A 22,630-nucleotide genomic window follows, 5' to 3' on the forward strand; every position below is an offset into this window, starting at 1 on the left:
CTGATGATGTATGAAGAAATACAGGCTCTGTTAATGAGGATAAATCACATATTTAAAAAGTTAAAGGAATAATTTGACATTTTGGGAATTACACTTATACTTGTGTACTTGATTGATATCACTGTCATGTCTGTACAATAAATATGATGCCACAGCCTGTAACAGTCATCTTAAAACTTAGCACAAAAACCTGGAAACAGGGAAACAACTAGCTAGAAATTACTGCACCCAACCAAGTAATAGTCTGGTGTATAACCCCCTGTAAAACCAAAATGTGTATTTTTACACTTGAGGTTTTGTACAAATCAAAAAAACAAACAACATATTACATGTTAATAAGCAAACTTTAGAGGTGCTGGTGATTTTGTTACCTTTGGACAGAGCCAGGCTACCTGTTTCCTGCTGTTTGCAATGTTTATGCTAAGCTAAGCTAATTGGCAGCAAGTGGGAGAAGGGTCCAATTGCAGACCTCACATCTGGGGACTCCAGGTGTCTGCAAACCGATGGGAAGAAAGTAGTGTCCCCAGACATGAGGTCTGTCACTTCCTTTTCTGCCACAAAAGTATTTAAACTAATAGGCTACTTATTTTAAGGTTAATTTAACTCTTTTTTGCTTAGAATGAGAAGGCAAGAGTATCGTCTGTGTGAAAAATATGCAATATTTGAAATAAAAATCCAAGAAATGTTCAGATATTACTAGGCGGGTATAAATGTATTTTCAGTCTTTTATAAAGACATTTGTAACTAACATTAGCATTAGTTAGGTGCATGACGTAGAGTAGGATTAAAATATGCTGTTGAAATTTGCTTGTTGTATTTGATGATTTTGTGTTAATCACTGTTACGTTTTTATCCTAAGTGGGTAGAAGTTAAAAAATATTGGAAAATGTTTTCTAATTTCTATATTGTGTACAGGATTTTAAGGCTGTATGAGTTTAGGTACATTTTCAGTACAGTTTCATTCATGTGGATATATTATATTAATTAACAATCTGTTTCATGTATTTGTCTATGTTATCCCTTTATAGGGATAACATAAATGTTAGCTTCTCAGTATTTCTTTCACACCTGATACACAACAAGAATGGACAGTTAGTATTTTTTTGCAAAGCCTCTAAATACTTATATATGTATGGAGACCCTAAAGGAAGTGACACGCCTCACATACTCTCTTTCCATTGGCTCACAGACCTGGGGTCCCCAGATGTGAGGTCTGCAGTTGAACCCTCTTGGCTGGCAGTGCTTCTTATTTACCATACAGATATGAGAGTGGTATCGATCTTATCACATCACTCTCAGCAAGAAAGCAAAGTGTTTTTCCCAAAATGTCACCTTATTCCTTTAAGATAAATGTAATGCTACCTAATGCTGCTGAAAGGGTCAGTATCTTTGTAGTCTGGTATTATAAGTTGAATATTTTAAAAGTATCTGTCGTGACAGCAGAAAGAGATACTTTTTCAAATTGTATTTTTGTGAAATAATAGGACCACATGTGTATTGTATGGTGGCACTGGCATATATCATATATTACATATACAGTTCTTGTAATTGCAAGTGAAATGTCGAAACACAAGAAGAGAACTCTTTCCATGAAGCATCCTCTGGGCAATGGCTTGTGTGGTTTTAAAGCTCGATACAGAATGTATAATTCATAAGGGTCGTACAGTCGTGTCTAGTCCTTGCTGGCCACTGGCAATTACTTTGCATGGTAACATCATACAAAGGCTTCCTCGCACATGGCACTGAATTAGCGTCTGCTTATGTGAATGGGCTGCTTAAAGGTCTCAGTTTCATCAAAGGCTTCATCCTTTGTTTTATTGTGTCAGTTGGAATATGTTTTTTTTCTGAGGAGTTACGCGCAAGTCGATCCACGTTCAAAAGCCCAACACAGACTGTCGTACATACAGTACATTCATGAGCTGAAAGTGTTCAGAGTTGAAAGGAGGACAGATAGAAACCATAAAGGATGAACTGCTTTAGGGCATATGATCTATGTTACTGCACAGCACCATGAGTGATAAAAGCCATCACCCCTTCAACACACACACACATACACACACACCCTCTCATCATTCATTTTCTCCACACACATTTGCCAACTTTCTCTCTTTCTAGCTGATGTAAGCACAAGTGTACTACACCATAAGTCCTTAAAAATTATATACTTCTTTCAGTGCTGGCACAGTAAGAAGAAGAACGTCCTCATTTGAAAGTTGCCATCTGCAACTCTGTGTGCACAAGGAATAAAAAAAAAAAAAACATCTAACAATGAAGCTCTTTCGTCTTCACTATATGCAGTCATGCCCCAAAGGCTTCAGGGAAATGAGGTCATCTAGTTGGAGCCAAAGCAGCTTTTTGAATGGAGAAGGGCCACACACAATACCAGCCTACTATGTGGCACTTCTGACAGGATGTCCTCGCATTTTCTGAAATTTACTGGTGCGTTCAGTTATCAACAAAGCTGTGGGATTCGGAAGATGTGTATTAGAAAGACAGAAAAAGCCACGCTGCAAGTTTCTCTTTGCTCATGATCTCTGGATTTATTTTTCTCTGGGCATGACTGTAAACTACATCATGTGCTAATGAGCTAATGTTGTTGACCCATAGACATTTACTGTAACTCTTCCTGGGGCTTGGAGCAAAACGTGACATTATAATCTTTTCTTATGATTCAAAGACTGGCCATAATTTATCATCTCAGTTGGGATTTGGGCCACCTGGACTCTGGTCAACCACTGGCCCTGATATTACCTGTAGATGAATTAGCCACAGTTGTGCCTGTGATTTATTACCATTACATTAGAGTCACAGAGCTGATTTATTTCAGAGTAGTAAATAACCTGAAATCTGAAAAACCCAGAGGGTCGTTTAACAACAGTCGCCACTATTCTGACTTTCTTTCCAAAATCCTCAAAGATTCTTCTCACCGTCTGGATGAAAAAATATTCTGTTGGTGCACGATCATTTTTAAAAAACAGTTTTTAACCAAATTGTGACTCTATTTCCTTTAAAGACAAAAACAAAATGCCCTTTTGTACAACATAAGGGAAATATTAACAGGTAATTTTGTATGAAACGATTAAAATCATAACATCAGTACAGACAAATGTTACTGATGATAAAGCTTTACATTTTGTTTTACATCATATATGGACATATGTCATTTCCAGCTGCCGTCTTTATTTGGATAAAATAACAGTGGCAGAACTTGAGAGATGGGTTAAAAATCTTTTTTGTTGAGCAACAGACAAAATTAAGTGTTAAATAATTAAGTTAAATGACCAGCTGGGTATTTATACTTCCTGTAGCTCTGTGACTTAAATATAATGGTCATAGAAACATGAAGTGGGGCTATATATAAAAAAGGACTACAGAAAATTTTATAAAATAATATTGTCATCAACTGAATGGTGATAGTGTTCAGCTCTTCTCTGTAGCCCTCCAGATGGTTTATTTCTAACTGAATGAGAAAACACAAAACAAACATAAAGTGTTTAAATGATTATACGATTTACCAGGCAGCACTTCTCCATCACACCACAATCATGATTTATCCTCATGTATGTTTTTTATCCACAATATCTCTAAGTAACAGTTTCATTCTCTTATGCTTTAGTTCAGAACCTAAACTTTTCCACACTGTAGGTGGATTGATATCAAAGATAACCAAAATAGAAATACTGATGAATTCTGTTAATGGGGGTTTCTGGCAATTTAGTATTGCACTGTCATAAAGTTGAGAGACTCACAAGAGACAAATTAAAAACAGAATGGTTGAGGAGAGGCCAATATATCCTGACTTTTTGTTCCTATTATGAGTCAAGCTCCAGAAACACTGGATCAATTTCCAAACTTCAACTCAATAATGCCTCCTAAATGCCCACTTCTGTTACATAAACCTCACACGTACAGTTTGCAATGCAGACCTTGTGGTAAAAATAAATTTAAGCCCCAAGCTTGGTGACGTCATCAGGGTCTTTTTTTTTTTTAATCTTTGGAAAGCTCCCTCCAGAGTCACAGAAGAAATTATACAACTGTTTCCACAGGCTGAGGACTGGTCCTCAAGACAAATAAGCTCAACTTCATTTGTAAAAGGGAACGACTTAAATGCCCTCGTCGGGCACACTTATCCAGTATGCCTTCTATGAAGACCTGCCCTTACTCTGCCTCTGATATTTTTATCTAACCTTAACCATCTCACTCACCATGCTTAAATCTAACCAGTCAACCCTCTGGTATCTTCGTCAGACTGCAAGTTATTCCGGGTAAACATGCCCAACAAGCGTCTCTCCCATTTGTAAAATTGGATGAGTGCAGTTTCAAGGTTTGTAATGAAATGGATAATAATGACACTCTCCATCTTACTGAGGATCCACTGACATCTCCTCAAGGACTCATAGGTCTCTGTTGAATAGATGAATAGTCTCTAACCCAAGTTGAATTTAACTGTCTGTTAAAATGCAGTTTGAACCAACTCACTATCACATGAAAGCTGTTGATTTAAGGCCCTTTTAAAGGTCCCTTCTTCAGCCAGTATGTACCAGCTCTCATGTTGCACTAATTGGTTGCTTTATGACTCTGCTGCCATCTGGAGGACTTATGTCTCACAGACCTGCAGACATCTGTCATGCAGAACACTTGTCCACCGCTCTGTTAATATCAAGTGAGTAAATAATTTTTAGAGTTGTGTGTGTGTGTCAAAGTAAGAGGAAGACAAACACTGCATGTAACTGACTGAGTGTTAAAACTGAGGATTACTTTGAAAACCAAAACTAATCAAACCAACCTGCAGCCTTTTTTCAGCTCAGTAACTTTTTAATAATTTGTTAAAATTCCAAATAAGTAAACACCAAATTCCAGCTAAGTGGTCGTTTGTGATTGAGTAACGATATGGTTTTATGTCATTTAGATAACAAGCTTTTTGTGAACACCTGGATGATTTGGTGCAGAGGTCTGATCTATTCAATTCATTTCAATTCAGTTGGCTTTATTGGCATGGCTGCATACAATACAACATTGCTAAAGCATATTTACACAAACTATGCAATCATAGCAAACAAATAAATAAATAAACAATAAGCACAATAAAGAAAACAATAAACAATAACAATACAAGAGAGCATGGAGAACAATAGGAAGGTAGGCAAGAGTAACATAAGATATAAAACATACAACAAATTAATTGTTATTTAATAAACATTAACTATTAGCCACGTGGGTCAGTTGTGGAGCTCATGGCAGGCTGCTTCATATCTTGCTGCCAGTCTACAGCAGTCCTTCCTCTCTCCCAGCAGGACTGGAAGTCTCTCCGAGTCACTTAGATATGTATCTTTCAAGTATTAAGTAAATATGAATTTGACAAAAATCATTAGTCAAGATCCACTTACTAGCTTTTTCCAGAGCTTTCAACTGCATCTCTCTTCATCAGCAGTTGGAGTTTGCTCAGCAGTCATGGAGATAGCTCAGTTGTTATCACATGACCTAATTATTAGGTAGTTGAGGGGAAGGTGCGTGTGTAAACCGTGTCTCTTTTCAAGGATGTTTGTTGTTGTCAAAAGTTGTTGAATGGCCTTCTTGATTTTTCTCCGACCCTCCACTGACTTCTGGTCAATGACTTTGACATCTTCCTGTCCACACTGTGACTGTTACAGAGTTTGATGTTTGATGCGATGTTTGATTCTCAAACAATGAGCTAATATATGATTATAAGATTGAAAAATGTAAAAATGTTTTGCAGCAATCTGTGCAGCTCAGGGCAATATAGAGGTCTGTATAACAAACACACACATGCACAAAAACACACAAACAAATTAATAGGACCCACTTGGAGGCCCTGATCCTTGTGACACATAATGAGCATCAGAGTGCTGACGAGCTGCTCTGTCGTTTCTCCGTTCATCTCACACTTGTTGCCTTCTGATGCTCCATCACTTAAAACACTTCCTGTTGCTTGGGGGGTTGAGGGGAGGGGGTGGCATTGCTGTGTCATAGCAACAATACTACACATCCTTCTCCACTAAGAAAAAAGACACATCACCCTTTGAAAACCTGACTGGGCTATTTGGTGGCGTCAGGATCATTGTAGTCTATTTTCCACTGTTTTACTGCACTGCTGACCTCATGGCCTCTCATGTTGTGCAGGAAAATCTTTCCATGTTCACTTAGAATGGATTGGAAAAAATTATGGCGCTCGTTTGCATGATGCAGGGGCCATCTGCAATGGAAATACTATGTAAAGTGAGGAGATGAATTCTCACCACATCTCAACCCTTTCCCATCACATTTATACATATGACCATTGAGAAAATGACGTGTTCACTTTAAGTCAAATTTTATATGATCACGAAGAGAGAAAATGCAGCAATACTCTGCAGCATTACTTTTTAATTAAGTCTGAGACTGTGGGCCTCCCCTCTCCCCCACCCCATCTTAGTTTCACTCAATTCCTGGATGCCTATGAGATTATGATTATGTTATTTGATTCCTTAGACACTCAACAATTGAGCCGAGATAGCCTGATATTGCTGTTTGAAACACTTCGGACTACACCAATTACATAAGAAAGGTGTATGAAAGCATTTATTTGTTTCTGACTCTGAAAAAGTTGGAAAAACAGTGAAATTCCCCAAAACTACTGTATTTCTGAACTATCTCTTTAACAAAATAACAAATTTAGGCTATTCTACGTGATTTCCTTTTGATAAATAATGTAATAATGTAATATTTTTTCACTTCCATTCACTGACCCTCCCCTGAAATTGTTTAGAGCAGCCCTGGGGAGGCCCACCTCCCCCTTTAAAACCCTCTGATATGGCCCATTTATTATTTATGATTTATTTGCTTAAACTTTTCAAACAATCGCATCATTCAGAAATGATGTATCAGTTTCTGTTGTTTTCAGGTGCTTTAGCCTCGGTGCCCTTAAGGCTGAATCACGCAATCATCATCCGACAGTCATTTGAATTCCTGGATGTGGTCATGGAGAAAGCTCAACCACAGGGTGTGACCCTCATTTGTGAGCATCAGTGGACGGGAAGGACTTCAATCCTTGGATGGCAGGCCTTCACCATCAGAGCAACTACTCTTTGAAACCAATGTTGTTTAAATCACTTTTAAAGAACAAACTCTACACACATGCTTGAATTTAATGATGCCTCTTTTGTATTGCTTTTTGTTCTGCGCCATCTTTTTCCTGTTTAATGTTGCCTGTAAATTCTGTGTTGACTGTGAAGCACTTTTTAACTTTGGATTATTTTTTTTTTTTACAAGTGCCATACATTTTCTCTCCACTTTAATATTTCTTAAGGAGTATAGCACTAGGAAGGTGTAGGATGCACCCACCCACCTAGATGTTTTTATGTTTTGTCTGGTGCTGTCAGTTTTTATACCCTTGTCTATATATATTTATGTTTATTCCATTTTAATTGTATTTTTTATAGGTGAAACGACAAAGATTTTTTTTGAGAAAAGAGATGAAGGCAGTTCTCTTTCACCAGTATCCAAACATATTGTTATTTATCCTGTTTTAAGATGTCAAATTTTCCAAAGGCTGAAAGTCGCCAGCACTAAATGTGTCTGTGTTTAAGCAGTTTGTCTGTATGAGTGGCACATGCAAACATGTTACAGAGGCTTACGATGCAAATCAGCACTGACAGCATGGACGCAGTACGCATTAGACTGATCTCTCTCTCTCTCTCTCTCTCACACACACACACACACACACACACACACACATAAAAACGTTGCACACAAAACAAACATGTGGCACAATCTAATTGCAGTGGATTTGCCTAGATTGTCGCCTGATTGTCTGCACATCAAATATGTTGGAGAATACGTTGGAAAACACTGTAACTGTAATTTTAAAAACCTGACATGAAATTAATGAACTGCTCTATAAAACTATGGAAATAGGCTACTATGGAAACCCATTTCTGGCAGGAAAAGCAATTGATGCAGAGTGAGGGTCTCTGGCACAACTTCACCTACTTCCAAGGTGCACGGAGAAGGGAAAGAAGTCTAGAAAGATGAGAACTCCAGCAACACTTGTAGTATGAAGAACAACTTTATTAGTTGACCGACATCACAAACACCATTTAAATAAAGTAAGTTGGGTATGACAAAAGGTAAAAAAAAAAAAGTTAAAAAAATATAAAAGACAACCAATCATATACATCCAGACACATATCAGCCAATGGGACATCTACAGAGATGGGTTGGATACATGGTCATGTGGCTTCAGGCCAATCGTTGTCCAAGAGAGGCAAGGGGAGTGTCCAAGAAGAGACATGGGTGACACCATACAGGCAAAGCAAATGATACTGTAAATGAAAGGTGATGCATGATAGAGCATAAAAAACTATGAAAATACAAGATACTAGTCTAAATGTGGTTTAGTAAATACAAATTATAAGTTAGTAGGTCAAAATTATGAGTTAGCGAATTAATATTTTGACTCATTACAGTAATCAAAATTGGTGAATTTTGACTTACTAAACCAAACGTATGCGATAGTCAAATTTTGACCAACTATATTAAAATTATGAGAGCTAAATTATGATTTTGACTTACTAAATTATGAGATACAAGGTCAATATAAAAATCAAAATAATAAAATACTTTTGACAAAATATTGACTTAGTCTATTATAATTTTACCATATGTATTTCTACTTTGATCATGTCTCACTTTCCATACAATGTTTTCCTTTCTTTTCTTGACATGCTCTTCATCAGTAATCACAGCCCAGCAGTGGTGGAAGAGGTACTCAGATCTTTTAATTAAGTAAAAATACCAATACAGCAACGTAAAAATACTCCATTACAAATAAAAGTCCTGCATGAAAAATCCTACTTAAGTAAAAGTACGTAAGTATTAGCAGTAAAATGTACTTAAAGTAAAAGTAGTGGTTTGGTCCCTCGGACTGATATATTATTATATATGACATCATTAGATTATTAATATTGAAGCATCAGTGTGTAAGCAGCATGTTACTGTTGTAGCTGCTGAAGGTGAAGCTAGTTTGAGCTACTTTATATACAGTTAGCTAGTTTAGTCCAGAGGTTCCCAACCTAGGGGTCGGGCCCCTCCAAAAGGTCACCAGATAAATCTGAGGGGTCATGAGATGATTAATGGGAGAAGAAAGAAGAAAAAACAAAGTTCTGATACACAAATCTGTTTTCAGTTTTCGGACTTTTTCCTCTAATCTTTGATTTTTGGTGAAATATTGGATCATTTGAACATTTATTGAAATGAATCAATGTGAGAACTTTAGAGGGAAAAATCACTATTTGGTGGAGCTGTTAACAACTCAGACATCTGAAATGTGACCCGACTACACACTGCTTGTTGTAAGACATCAAAAGTCAAAAAGGTTGGTAACCACTGGTTTCATCTTTAACAATGTGTTGTATTTTAAAAGCTTGTTATATTATCCATTGTGTTGAATCTTCATCTGAAAAGTAACTAAAGCTCTCAAATAAATGTAGTGGAGGAGAAAGTATAATATTTCCCTCTGAAATGTAGTGGAGTGGAAATATAAAGTAGCATAAAATGGAAATATTCAAGTGAAGTACAAGTGTCTCAAAATTGTTCTTAAGTTAATGTACTTGAGTAAATGTACTTAGTTACTTTCCACTGCTGCAGCACACAAGTTGTAAAATAAGAAGCTTAAAGATCTCCCCGGACATGTATTAAGACATGTGTGTCTGATATGGTTTTGCAAATATAATTCATCTCAAAAGTTTAACTGCTGGACACAAGATGTCTCCTACTTCACTGTAAGATCCATTGTCAGTGTTTGTGCACTGGAGGCTTCGAGTTTCCACATCACATTTGTGTAAATTGAATATTGGACCAGGATTGGCTTCGAAAACTATTTATGATGTCACAAATCATGCTCATAGGCCCATCCCTTAAAATCTGATTTTCAATGAGCTCAGAGAAACTTTCCACTTTCAGCAGATGAAAACAGCCTCTTAGTGTCAAACTCTGCACACACTGCATCATTCTGCAAAGTGAAGTTCAAACATCCAACTGTAGGAGCAAGAAGAAAAACAAATTTTTGAGTGGAACGGGACTTTAAATTTTTTTTGAAAGAAAAGCTTGTTGCTCCGCCGCGCATGCGCAGCTCACAGGTATGTGAGAAGAACAGGAAACGAATAATTTCAGACTCGGACGCAGAAGCTACCGTTTACTCGTCTACTCGTCTTGTTTTTGTCATTTTTTTGTGAATGCTGGCTGTGCGTGACTCCTTCGAGAGGTAGAAACGCCATTAAAAGAGCCAGCTACCGCGGTTAAATAAACACATTTGAGGCGTCTCGGCTGTGAAATCGGGAGCTTGAGTGTGAGGCCAGGGCGTGTTTGAATCTCAACAGTTGGAGAGACAAGCGTGCCTCCTCCTCCTCCTCCTCCCCCTCCTCCTCCTCCTCCTCCACTGGATGCTAGCTGTGTAGCCCTTTGCATGTCGTAACGCTCGTAGTTAAAAAGTTGTGTCTCGTCTAGATTTTTTTTGTATTTGTATCGGAGGTCAGGCTAGAAGAAGATGGGATGTACTCTGAGCACGGACGACAAGGCGGCGCAGGAGCGGAGCAAGATGATCGACAGAAACCTGCGGGACGACGGAGAGAAAGCCGCCCGGGAGGTGAAGCTGCTGCTGCTCGGTGAGACGGGAAGATGGATGGACGGGGTGTCGGTCTGTTAGCTGGGGAGGGACCCTTCCTACTGCTGCAAACATATAGCCAACATTTACACATCAAAATCAAGTGTTTCTGCCCGCTTATGATTCATTTAATTAGCCGCAGTGGCGATAAATCTGTTACGAGGTGAACTTTGATGAAACGGAAACAAGCGGAGCAGTTTGAGACATTTCGGGGCGTTTTATTTATGAACGGTGGTGCAGTTAGCTGAAAAGTTTAGCTGCTGCGTTATCTCTCTTGATTCCCTCTCCTCAGCTAATTAAAAATAATAAGCATTAATAAAATAGTTCTTGATTAAGTTAAGTCGCTACCGCACTAGCGTCAAGTTAGTCGAGTTAAGCTAATTTAGCTCTTAGCTGCTTAACGCTAACTAGCTTCCCCCAGCGGTAGCTTGGATTAGTTAGCAGACAGCTTAACCTCAAACAATGATTGAAATGTTATCTTAAAACAATTCTGCTCGTCCGAAATGTGTGTATAGTTGTCCTCAGTGTGGCAGATTGTCTTCAATCTTCAAAGCTATCTTCTTGTTTGGCAACCATCCATCACATGAAATGAACACTAAACGTACTTTCAGGCCGGTTCACTCCCAAACTGGTGGAAACTACCGTGTGTGTTTTCAGTGATTTTAAATAAATCCCGGTCATACGGCATAAATGTTGATGTCTATGGGAACCAGTTTTATTCCTAAAACCAGCTGGTCTTAGAGATAATACCAACTGCTCAACTAGTCTGAAAGTCTCAACTCAACCTGCTTGTAAAACATGTTTCCTATTTGTTATTTACAATATTTTTTAAATTATTGTCTTTATTAAAGGTCCAAACATGTTTCTAAGCCATTTAAAAACCTTCAGTAATAATTTGACGTCTGTCTGATTTTTTTTTTTTTTTTTTTTTTTTTTTTTTCACAAAAGAGGTTAACAACCTCTTTAAATTACACATATTCCTCTCTAATTGAAAAGGCTACAATCTATGAATATTCAAGTGTTTTTCATTTGAAGTTTAATTACCAGACACTAGATGTCTCCTACTTGTCTGAAAAAAGTCAATTTTTAAGTGTCTGTGCGCTGGAGGTTTTTCTAAGTTGCATGATGGGCTCCCTGACTAGTTGTGATGTCATACGTACACATCTTACACATGTTTGGTGAGCAAATATCCACGTTTTCTAGTGTCAAACTCTGCACATACATCATTCTGTAAGTAACAATGAGCAAAACATGTTTTTTAGTGGAGGTGGACTAATGGCGATTTTATACTTCATCCAAAATAAAGTTAGGTGACGGTTATTTGAATATGCTGGCCTGACAGGCAGACGCTTTCACTCCCATTTCAATCAGCTAGAACAGGCAAATATATTCAGAAAGTCTTATCACTAAACTGTAATGCAGTCTTTAAGATGTCAAAAACACAGTGTTGAAGTCCTAGGATGATATAACAATAACTAATCCTCCAGATAATATCAGCATTACATCTCTCAGCTTTATCTGGAATTGTTTAATTTCATGGAAAACATACACACGTTCTCTTAATTCTTCACATAACTGGTAGCTGATGACCACCGCTGACTATCTGTCAGGAAAAGATGGCCAAAAGGTTGCATGGCAACCTGTGCAGCCTGGCTGACGGCAATAAGCATTTGTGGCAACTATGTACACACAACAGAAACAGCTAGTGCATGCTAACTGGATGTCTGCCTGGGCCATCTAGTCTGCAAGCTGTTCACACGGTGCAGGAGTCTTCTGCATCTTTTAGTTCATCTCTGCTCAGGCAGGTGTGTGTGTGTGTGTGTGTGTGTGTGTGTGTGTGTGTGTGTGTGTGTGTGGCACCTCGTATTTTCAGACACACTGTCTACACTGTACATGCACTGTGTCAGCTGCAGCAGTCAGTTCTCATTATGTCTGTGCGTCATTTGAGATGGACTTTATTTGAATTTTCATGGTTGTTTTTTTCCTGTCACGATTCCCACAAGCACCTGCATGAGATGTATGGGATTGGTTTGTGGATTTATCATCTGATGGGGCAATTACCATAAGTCTTTGAACACATGGATGTGTTTCACTTCCACATTTGTGAAGCTAGATGTATTTTTTATATTGTGTGTGTTTCTGTACGAGGCAGAGAGATATGCAGCTTTGGTTGACATGCTTATTGCAGTTTGCCTCCCACCAGAGGTGTTTGCATTAATGCAGTAATCTGCAAATGACATGCTCTTGACACAAGTGTTTTGAGTGGGAGGTGTGCCTAAAATGTAGACTGCTTGTGTACTGCACAAATGCAAATCATAGAGATTTTCATTTTAGTGCAGAGGCATTTGTGTTGCACAGTTGCGCAAAAAGCAGCAGGCATAGTGTGTATTATTCGCTGGGGGGATATCTGCGTCTCCATATAATCTGAGGTGAATGTGTAGCCCTATCACTTTGGGATGTCCTCTGCAGGATAAGGTGCTGTATAAATAAATTTGCCTGGCTTTGCAAATCAAATATCATCATCGACAAACTTGAACTCGCTTGACTTTTCCACTTTTTTGTCACAGTTGCCGACCTTTTAAGCCTTTCAATTCCAGCAGCTCACTGAGGTGTGAGTGTGGGTTTGGTAATCAGAGCGTGTTATGATGTTTGCAGTAATATTAGCTTTGTGTCTTCGGTGCGTGGCTGTTTATCATATGGGACAACGAATTGGTGAACAGTTCTCCTCACCGGGGAGCCGTGAGTCCCTGCAGAGGTAAGGTAATTAAAATGTTGTGTGTTCAGCTGAAAACATGCCGGTATCTCAGAGGGAGCTGGAGAGGTGTATGAGAGACTGTGCATCAAACACTTCTCTAGTTAATTCAAATAGATTTACATATATTTCTTACACTTTTAATGCTGTGATGACATCATACTGCTGCAAGTAGCGTTGTATATTAGTTTCACATAAATCAAATGGTCCGTATTAGATGCATCTGACAGCTTTGAGTCCAGCCAGCTAGCCTGATGCAGCGTGAGTTTCTAACCCAGGGATGTTTAAGCTGTGTATAATCTCATTGACGAGAGGATCCAGTTGATAAATCCAATTGCACTGTGACCTGGCTAAACCAGGCCTGAGACGCTTCCTCTCTGCAGTCTCAGGCCTGTGATGTGCTGCAGTTTGATGTGAACAAAATTCTGTGTTTGGCAGTGATTTGTCTTGTGTTGGTGTGAGATTTAACTTGCCAATATCTCATTAACGTAGCAGCTCATCCTTGACTGATTTGTTATGATTGTAGGGCAGCACAATGAATCAAAAGTTTGATTGCTGTACTTTGATATTCCCAGGAGTATCAGGTTTTGTGTTTGACTCTAATCATTTTTCAGCATCTGACAATTGCAAAATCATTCGAAACATTAATGCTGCATGTGCGCCTGTGCTAAAATGCAAACTTTGTGTTTGATTTAGCTTGAAATAACCAAGCAGACAAAGATTATCTTTTAAAAAGACATGTAATGAAGTGGCCTGTTTTTGACAGGTTATCGGTAGAGAGATCGGTATGTCACCTGATTGAAAGAGAAGCAGACTCATAAAACAAAACCTTTGTCAGAATATGGAAGCAAAATTTCACTTTACATATTTATTTACATATCTATTTTTGTCTGTCTGTCTAGAAATATTAGTTTACACAGTACATTAATAAATGACCAGAGGGAGGTAACTGATGACCAGTTTATACCTCGCATTAAAAGACGATCTGTATCTGGATGCATTACGTGCATAACGGAAAAACGCACGTTAATGCATACAGAACTTGGTGGGATCAGAATGCGATTGGATCTGACAGACTACTACGGATCTCAGCCAGGTGTAAATGCAATACCTGTGACCACATTCATGTTTCTCAGTCAGCATTATGAAAGGTCACCTTACTCCGCCTCTTCCTGCTAGCTTAAGCTGCAATTATTAGCAGTGGCTAGCAAGTCTTCCCCCACAGAGAATAATTTAGAAACGAATGATGTATGTTCGTGGCAGTCCTTTCCTTGGGATGCACCGTGTTTATTGACAAGTCCGCCAACAGACTTGCTAATTTGCATATTGAGATCTGAGCACAATGCAAACGCAATTGAAATGGCAAAAACACATTTTAATACCAGTTGTAAATGCAAAAGACTCATGGATCGAGCATTATTACCCAGATAATTTATTCAGATACACATGTTAACACCAGGTGGAAACTGGGCCAAGAGAACAGGCCAGAATGATCATTTCAAGCAAAGGCTTTTTGGCAGTATCGTGTATTTTGCACCTGCTTGTCTGTGATGTATACATAAGATAATTAACATCATGTGACTGTAGTGACTAATGTTTTTCTCTCAACTGTTGTGTTTCAGGTGCTGGAGAGTCTGGAAAGAGTACAATTGTTAAACAGATGAAGTAAGTGTGGATGATCAGCATCACATTTAACAACACATCAAGCTGAAACACTTCAATTACTGTTAGCTCAGAGAATCGTCTTTTCACAAGTGTTTCAGTCTCAGTGACCCCTCTCAGACTGCATGGAGAGCACACACACTTCACTATATATAGATCAAATCACAAACACAGCTGTGCTTATTAGTAATCAACAGGTGAGACACCGTCAACGCACTTGTTCACTGTGTGTGAAATCATTCATTTGTTCAGTCATGTGCTATTGCCTATAAAATGGACACTCAGTCGTTTCCTCACTCTGCTTCAGTGAACACTGAATTGACACTTCAGACACCTTTTATCCATCATTTTGCTTCATTGATTGTTGCTTAACTGAAATTTTCTGTAATGTAGATCATAATAATCTGTTTTATGATCATGTCCACAATAAAACTACTTGGAGACAACTACTTACGTCCTCTCTCTGTGTGCCAGGATCATCCATGAAGCAGGTTACTCAGAGGAGGAGTGTAAGCAGTACAAGGCGGTTGTCTACAGCAACACCATCCAGTCCATTATTGCCATCATCAGAGCTATGGGACGCCTCAAGATTGACTTTGCTGACGCAGCCAGAGCGGTGAGTGGAGGAAAACAAAGCTGGCATTTAACTGTTCTCGGGACATAATGTGCATCCATCTCCTGACACTTTCTTTTTCAATACTGATATATGGCTCAGTGCTACAAGGGCAACAGTTACTTAGTCATATGTCACCCTTCCCTACTGGGCAGCTGTTTTCACTCCCCTCCTCAGCAGCAGCAGGTCAAATAGAGCTCGCAGGGATTCAGTATCACATTCATAACATTTCATTAAAGCAGAGGCTTACGGACATAAATCGTACGCTGGTCCATCAGTTGAGACGATCATCTTGCCGCACTGCTGATAGAATATCTTGAATTTCTTCATGTACTGAAGTGCTACTTGTCAACTTAAGTTTTAATCTTTATCAGCAATATTTCAGTTCTATTCCTTTTCTATCACCACATGCTGCAGTTAAATACAGTCCAGACTGCAGAGTTTTATTTTCCTCCTGCCTTCAGTTATCTTCAACAGACTTCTGTTTTATTTTAAAAATCTGTTTTTTTTCCCCTGGCATAACAAGAGGCTTAGTCATTGCCTTCAGTGTGACTGGCCTTGCTCTGTCATCGTGACCAATTTTACACCCAAAGCCTTTTCTTTCCTGATTTTTATGCTGTTATACAGTAGATATCAATTTTCTTTAGACATTTTGTAACTTATAAAATCTAATTTTATGCACAGTGTCAAGGACAATAGGACTGGAACGGGCATATTAATTTGTCTCTATTATTTCATCACCTCATTTGTTCCCAAACAAGGACATTTGTAAGTGACAAATCTCCTGGTGTGATTTTATTTTTTTTTAAAAAAAGAGTTTCCTTCATTTAGTCCAAAATCAGTCAGTTAGGTTTAATACAATGTAGATGAAGTCTTTATTTGTCTTCACAGCCTTTACATGTTCCACACAGAAACATACAGATATTCACACCGCAAACATTATCTGGTATTAGACCAGCTCTGATGTCAATAAAGGTGTCGAAATGTCTGTGTCTGTTTAGTTATTTGTGTTTCTTTTGATAATTGAGCCATAATTAACATTTTTCACCTGCAGAGCTTTAACAAAATATAAATGAAAAAAATAGTAACTTTTCACAGCAAAAACGACAAATAAAGATGAAAAAGTTGTTGATTATGACTTTAATTTGAGTGAGTTTTGTCACATCAGGATGATGCGCGGCAGCTGTTCGTGTTGGCTGGCTCAGCGGAGGAGGGCTTCATGACGGGTGAGCTGGCCGGGGTCATCCAGCGGCTGTGGAAGGACGGAGGAGTTCAGGCCTGCTTCAGCCGCTCCCGAGAGTATCAGCTCAACGACTCTGCAGCATAGTGAGTAGGACGGACTGACACGTATTGTTCTTGACAGAAAAACTACCATTCTTAACTCTTAATCTTCAACCTTTCTCTTTTTTTTTTCCTGCATCTTGTTGATTTTTCTCTTCCCAAAGCTACCTAAATGACTTGGACAGGATATCCCATGGTGCGTATGTGCCCACCCAACAGGACGTGTTGAGGACCAGGGTCAAAACTACTGGTATTGTGGAAACACACTTCACTTTCAAGGATCTGCATTTCAAGTGAGTACAACCTCCACCGTTTGTCCAGTCACTTACCCCTCTTCACATGATCATTGATGCTCTCCTTGTTGTACTTGTGCTGTTCAGTTTGTGAGATCTCATTTTATCTCATAGTTTATCTAGTTGTTGTTAACATTCCTAAAAAGAAAATACTTACTTTCATGTCTTGGATCAAATGAGGATCGCACCGTTGGCAGTCTGCTCTTCAGTGAGGCGTCCAATAATCCTCTTGAGAATACAAAGTGGCTATAGGGAAAAACTGAATGATTAACGGCTGACAGGATGAATTGTCAGAGTTGTGATGCATGTTAATGAATGAAAATGTGTCTGTGATCTCTGCAGAATGTTTGATGTCGGCGGACAGAGATCAGAGAGGAAGAAGTGGATCCACTGTTTCGAGGGAGTCACTGCCATCATCTTCTGTGTAGCTCTGAGTGACTACGACCTGGTGCTGGCTGAGGACGAAGAGATGGTAACACACCCAGATCCCTTTTGTTTTTTTTATCCTTTACACTGCTTTTTAAGTTCAGTCTGTGCAGTTTCGCTGACGGGCTATGATTGTGTGTCTCTGCTCTTACTCAGAACCGAATGCACGAGAGCATGAAGCTGTTTGACTCCATCTGCAACAACAAGTGGTTCACAGAGACCTCCATCATCCTCTTCCTTAACAAGAAAGACCTGTTTGAGGAAAAGATCAAAAAGAGCCCTCTTACAATTTGCTACCCAGAATATGCAGGTGAGATAGAGACAGACATAAAGATTAGGTGATTTGTAAGTGCAAACACTGTGACAGCAGGCCTGCAGGTCCCTACAGATATTGAAAATGTCTTCAATTAGTCTTTCCTTGGGGCCTTAAAGGTTTTAGACGAGGTAAATTAAATTATGAATTGGGGCTCTTAAAGCCCACATGGATCCAACCTTGAGACAATGAAAAAGCTGAAAGAAACATAATCAAAACTATTTTTCTACTAACTTGTACCATCAGAATAATTTGAAAGATTCTATAAACATATAAAACATGCAGCAGCTCTACACGTAACAGTTTTACCTTTTCTTTTTTTTTAATGTTCAGTTTTTAGACTTGTACATCCAGAACATACTCGTTCACATTCAGTCCTCCATTTTCTGACACACTCAGCCTGTCTGCCCCTTGTGGCCCCTTAAAGGTGTGGCAGTCTACAGATGACACAAAGATGTTTCTTTATTCTTCTCGCTGCTCTGCTGCTGAACTGCGTGGGCTGCTTCATGTTTATGAAAACGTGTCCTTGTTCAATTCACCAACCATTATTAATGCTCATATTTCATATTTCACACATGTATCCACATTAAAATCTAAGCAGGTAAAGACACAAATTCTGTATGACTGAGTGAGAAATAATCCCCCCACGCCTGCAGTCTTCCTAGTTTTAACATGACGTAAACTGTCGAGAACAATTCTTTGTTCTCAAGCTAAGATGTAGGGACACACGTCAGTCAGCCTCTATGTGCGTCAAAGCCCAACAAAAATGACAGGCTTCAGTTTCCAAGATTTAATACAGCAAAAGCAAAACATCTCAGGATTTTCCCTTGAGTTACTCTCTGGTAACAAACCTCAGCATTGTCAATGAAACATAGCGAAACAGATGTGAGTCAGTGAAGTTGCTCTGTGGTATGCAGGTCAAAGTCAGAGGTGTTGTACTGCAGCCTGATCAGGTAAAACAATATCGAGCCAAATTGTGTAAAACCATTAATATATTTTAAAGAAAATTTTAACTATTTATTTGTAAACTATAAATTATTTTTTCTTTTTTTAAACAATTTCTTATTATAAAATGACTGGTTAACTTAAAATTGATACTGAATCAGATATAATAGTCCCATTTCAATCATACGTAGTGTACAGTTTTTAACTCGCAAGGCTTACTGCCTTACGAGTTTAAAATGGCAATTTTGCAATAAAAAGGTCTAACAATAAGTCTTCAATTGGGTTGGATTAAACTATGTTCCAATGTCCTTGTTTGGTTTTTCTTTTAATTGTGTCCCTGTTGTCTCCTCCCCTCCCTTCAGGCTCCAACACTTATGAGGAGGCAGCAGCTTACATTCAGTGCCAGTTCGAGGACCTGAACAAGAGAAAGGACACCAAGGAGATCTACACCCACTTCACATGTGCCACCGACACCAAAAACGTGCAGTTTGTGTTCGATGCTGTCACTGACGTCATCATCAAGAACAACCTGAAGGACTGTGGCCTTTTCTAAAGGTAACAAGGACAAGTTTGACAGTCAGTGTGAATGCTGTCAGATTGTCTCGTCTTTTTGTATGCGAATGGGTAATACATAAAGTTTTTTCCAAGTGTTATTTAGGATTTAATGAGTCTTTTTATCTTCTCTAATCGCAGTGTGTTTGTTGTTTTTCCTCTTTCTGTTCAGGCAGCCTGGTGGCCAGCTTACCAAGTGACTTTATTCGAGGGAGAGTCTGAACTTCACAGACACTGCTGTGTGTCACTTTTAACCTCTTATTAACTTATGTTCATCTCTAAAAGTTTTAAAGACGGAGTGTAGAAAAACATTTTGTGTAAAATATTTGTACAACTGTCTATGGCCGGGGATTTTTCACTTTTTAAAATGTGCTTGTTTTAGCTATCATTATTTTTAATTTTTATATGAAAGGGGGGGGCTCTACATTGTTTTTTTTTTTTTTTTTTTTTTGTCCATGAATGAACACTTTTTGTCTTTTGTTTGTAAGTGCTTGTGCCTTGCATGCCTTAGTTGCAGTGTTTTCTTTATGTTGACTTAGATGTTAGGTTTATGTAGATGTACCATTGAACTCTTCCTAAGAACCCCCAGTCCATATTATCTTTTTTTTTCCTCTGATCGTCTTTGTCACATAATTTTTGCCTCCTTGGACAAGACCAATTCACTCTACAGACCAATTCACTCTGACATACTGTGAGAGCTGTGTGTAAAACCTTTTCGGATGTGCTGTTTGCATGTGTGCAGCGAGTGGGAGCTTTGTTTCGATTGAGGCCAAAAGCCTGTGTGAGTGATTCGGCATGCATGACCTCCGTGTGTGTGCCTGTGTGGATGTGAGCACAAAATAAAACAAAGGGACTTTATTCCTCTATTTGTCATCCTCTTTCAAAGTTTTATTTTTCTAAATGACCAAAAAGAAGCTACTCTAATTAATGCGTGCACGTTGTTGGTGCGTCGCTACAAACTGTAACATTCCTGATTGAATCATGACGTAAAGAGAAGCTTTGAAAAGAGGATGCCAATGGCGGCCTTGTAGCAGACAGTAGGACCACATGTAGATCTGTGTTCAGTGCATAGACAGGTAGCTGAGTACAAGCGCACTGTTATTGATCCTGATCTGTGATGGTTTCAAGTTACATATCCCCCCTATACACCCCAGCCCTCTGTTTCCATTGGATGGGGACATTAGTGGACTAATCTCCATGATTTTGCTAATAAAAGAGCTGCTATGGTGAAACCATGGCATCTTATGCAACAAACACTTTTTTCCTTGTCTTTATTGTGTTTGAAATTTTCAGGAAAACATCTGACTGATGGTGATCAACATAAAACACTGCTGACAGTCATGTACAAAAGTGACACAGAAGAGCTGAAATAATAAACTTTATTTATATAGCACTTTTGAGTTACAAAATGCTTCACAATAAAAACCAAACACATAAAATACAAACGTTAAAACAAACTAAAATGACTATACAAATGAATTCACGAAAAAGTATTTCTTTTAAAAAGTTTTTTTGTTTTTGGTTTTTTTTTAAAAGTGATTTTAGGTGGAGTGTGGGACTTTTAACTGTTCTGGCAGTGAGAGTAATTACAAAAACACTAATGACACATGCTTACGTCATAGGCTTCGCTGTAGCTTACTCCGTCGCTACTGTGGCTGTAAAACGGTTGATAAATTGTTTTGAGTGTCACACAACCCCCGCGAAATGACTCTTACACTATCAGAATTTGATCCATTCGGCCCCATGGCATTTGAAAGTCTAGAAGAGCCGCACAATTAAATCATTTAGCTAACCGGAAGTTAGCCGCTCGGCCAGCGTAAGTCTCCGGTGCGCAGGCTCTGCCTATAGAGCGTGCGCATTATGCATTCATCCGGCTGGCGCGGGAATGTCAAACCCGACACAAGATTTAAAAACTCGGTATACTCCGTGAAATACAGGGATTTATCTGGCTGTGATAGGCTTAATCAGTATTGTGTGAACTCGTTGGGCGAGGGCTTAAATGTAACGGACGTTCATTCATATGGAAAAGTTCTAAACTGCAAGTTCAAAAGACGAAACAGAGTTTTCAACCCTGATCTACTCGGGCAGGTCGTTCCAAATTCTAGAAACCCGAATTACAAAGGCTCTATCACCTTTGCGTCTCAATCTGGACCTTGGAACAACAAGATCAACACATCAGAGTATCTCAGGGAGCGTGCAGGGACATAGGGCAATAAGAGATCTGATATATAACCTGGGGCGAGGCCTCTCTGGGCTTTGTAAGTAATCAATAAAATCTTGAAATCAATACGAAAAGCAACAGGTAGCCAGTGTAGGGAAGACAGGATCGGTGAAATGTGATCATGTTCCCTAGTCTGAGTTAAAATCCTGGCAGCAGAGTTTTGGATGAACTGGAAGTGGGAGGGGGATTTTTCTACTGATGCCAGAGAGCAGGGAGCAGTCCAATCGACTGGTATTGATAGCGTGGATGACAGTTTCCACATGTTTGGCAGAAAGAAATGGTCTAATGCTTGAAATGTTTCTGAGATTATGAAAGCAGGATTGAATCATTGATTTAACATGTCTGTCTAAGATGAGGTTTTGATAAAAAAATGACAACAAGATTTCTGCAATGCTGAGTTTCTGAATGGGTCAATGAACCAAGACTGATATTTGGGTATTTGCACTATCTTGATGTGTGATCAGTATTTCTGTCTTGTCAGCATTTAGCTGCAGGAAATTTTGTGACTTCCACTTATGGATGTCATGAAGGCAGTTTTGCAGGATGACAGTGTTCTGATAGTTGTTTGCAGGGTCACATCTTAGATAGATCTGAGTATCCTCTGCGTAAAATGGAAACATATTATCTTTACATATCAGGAGGCGTAGAGGGAGCATGGACATGAAAAGAGGACTGGACTGAGCACCGAGCCTTGGGGCACCCCACAGTGAACACCTCTTGCTACTGACCTGGACACCAACGCAGAAACACGTGTGAAATGATTAGTCGATCAACTGAAAATTGAACGGTAACTATTTTGATAATTTGGAAGTTGTTAGTCATTTTACAAGCAAAAATGCCAAACATTTGCTGGTCAAATGTTAAGTTTGCTGTTTTATTACATGATAATATATCTGTGTTTTGGAGCTTTGT

At 38.9% G+C, this 22,630-nt stretch overlaps 2 protein-coding genes across 4 annotated transcripts in view; both read left to right on the top strand.

The window, feature by feature from the left end:
• The first annotated feature begins 10,130 nt into the window (after positions 1-10,130).
• LOC122985871 (guanine nucleotide-binding protein G(i) subunit alpha-1) lies at positions 10,131-20,751 on the top strand. The gene is made up of 9 exons (XM_044356855.1): positions 10,131-10,661; positions 15,035-15,077; positions 15,549-15,690; positions 16,856-17,013; positions 17,133-17,261; positions 17,604-17,733; positions 17,844-17,997; positions 19,308-19,500; positions 19,670-20,751. Exons 1-8 carry the CDS (start codon positions 10,544-10,546, stop codon positions 19,496-19,498), a joined length of 1,065 nt encoding a protein of 354 aa, XP_044212790.1. The 5' UTR covers positions 10,131-10,543; the 3' UTR covers positions 19,499-19,500; positions 19,670-20,751.
• A 632-nt stretch (positions 20,752-21,383) lies between these two features.
• Positions 21,384-22,630, top strand: part of LOC122986234 (membrane-associated guanylate kinase, WW and PDZ domain-containing protein 2-like) — an 88,488-nt gene continuing 87,241 nt past the window's right edge. For all 3 annotated transcript variants that reach the window (XM_044357392.1, XM_044357393.1, XM_044357394.1), the window contains exons 1-2: positions 21,384-21,755; positions 22,357-22,505. The gene's annotated coding sequence lies outside the window, so the exon portion shown is untranslated. The remainder of the gene's footprint in view (positions 21,756-22,356; positions 22,506-22,630) is intronic.

Source organism: Thunnus albacares, chromosome 7 (genome assembly GCF_914725855.1).
Source record: "Thunnus albacares chromosome 7, fThuAlb1.1, whole genome shotgun sequence".
Lineage (NCBI taxonomy): Eukaryota > Metazoa > Chordata > Actinopteri > Scombriformes > Scombridae > Thunnus > Thunnus albacares.

Coding starts and splice junctions, on each gene's coding strand:
- LOC122985871 (XM_044356855.1), top strand. CDS start 10,544: ATGGGATGTACTCTGAGCACGGACGACAAGGCGGCGCAGGAGCGGAGC. Junction 15,078..15,548: donor ACAATTGTTAAACAGATGAA/GTAAGTGTGGAT, acceptor TCTGTGTGCCAG/GATCATCCATGAAGCAGGTT. Junction 17,734..17,843: donor TGGCTGAGGACGAAGAGATG/GTAACACACCCA, acceptor GCTCTTACTCAG/AACCGAATGCACGAGAGCAT.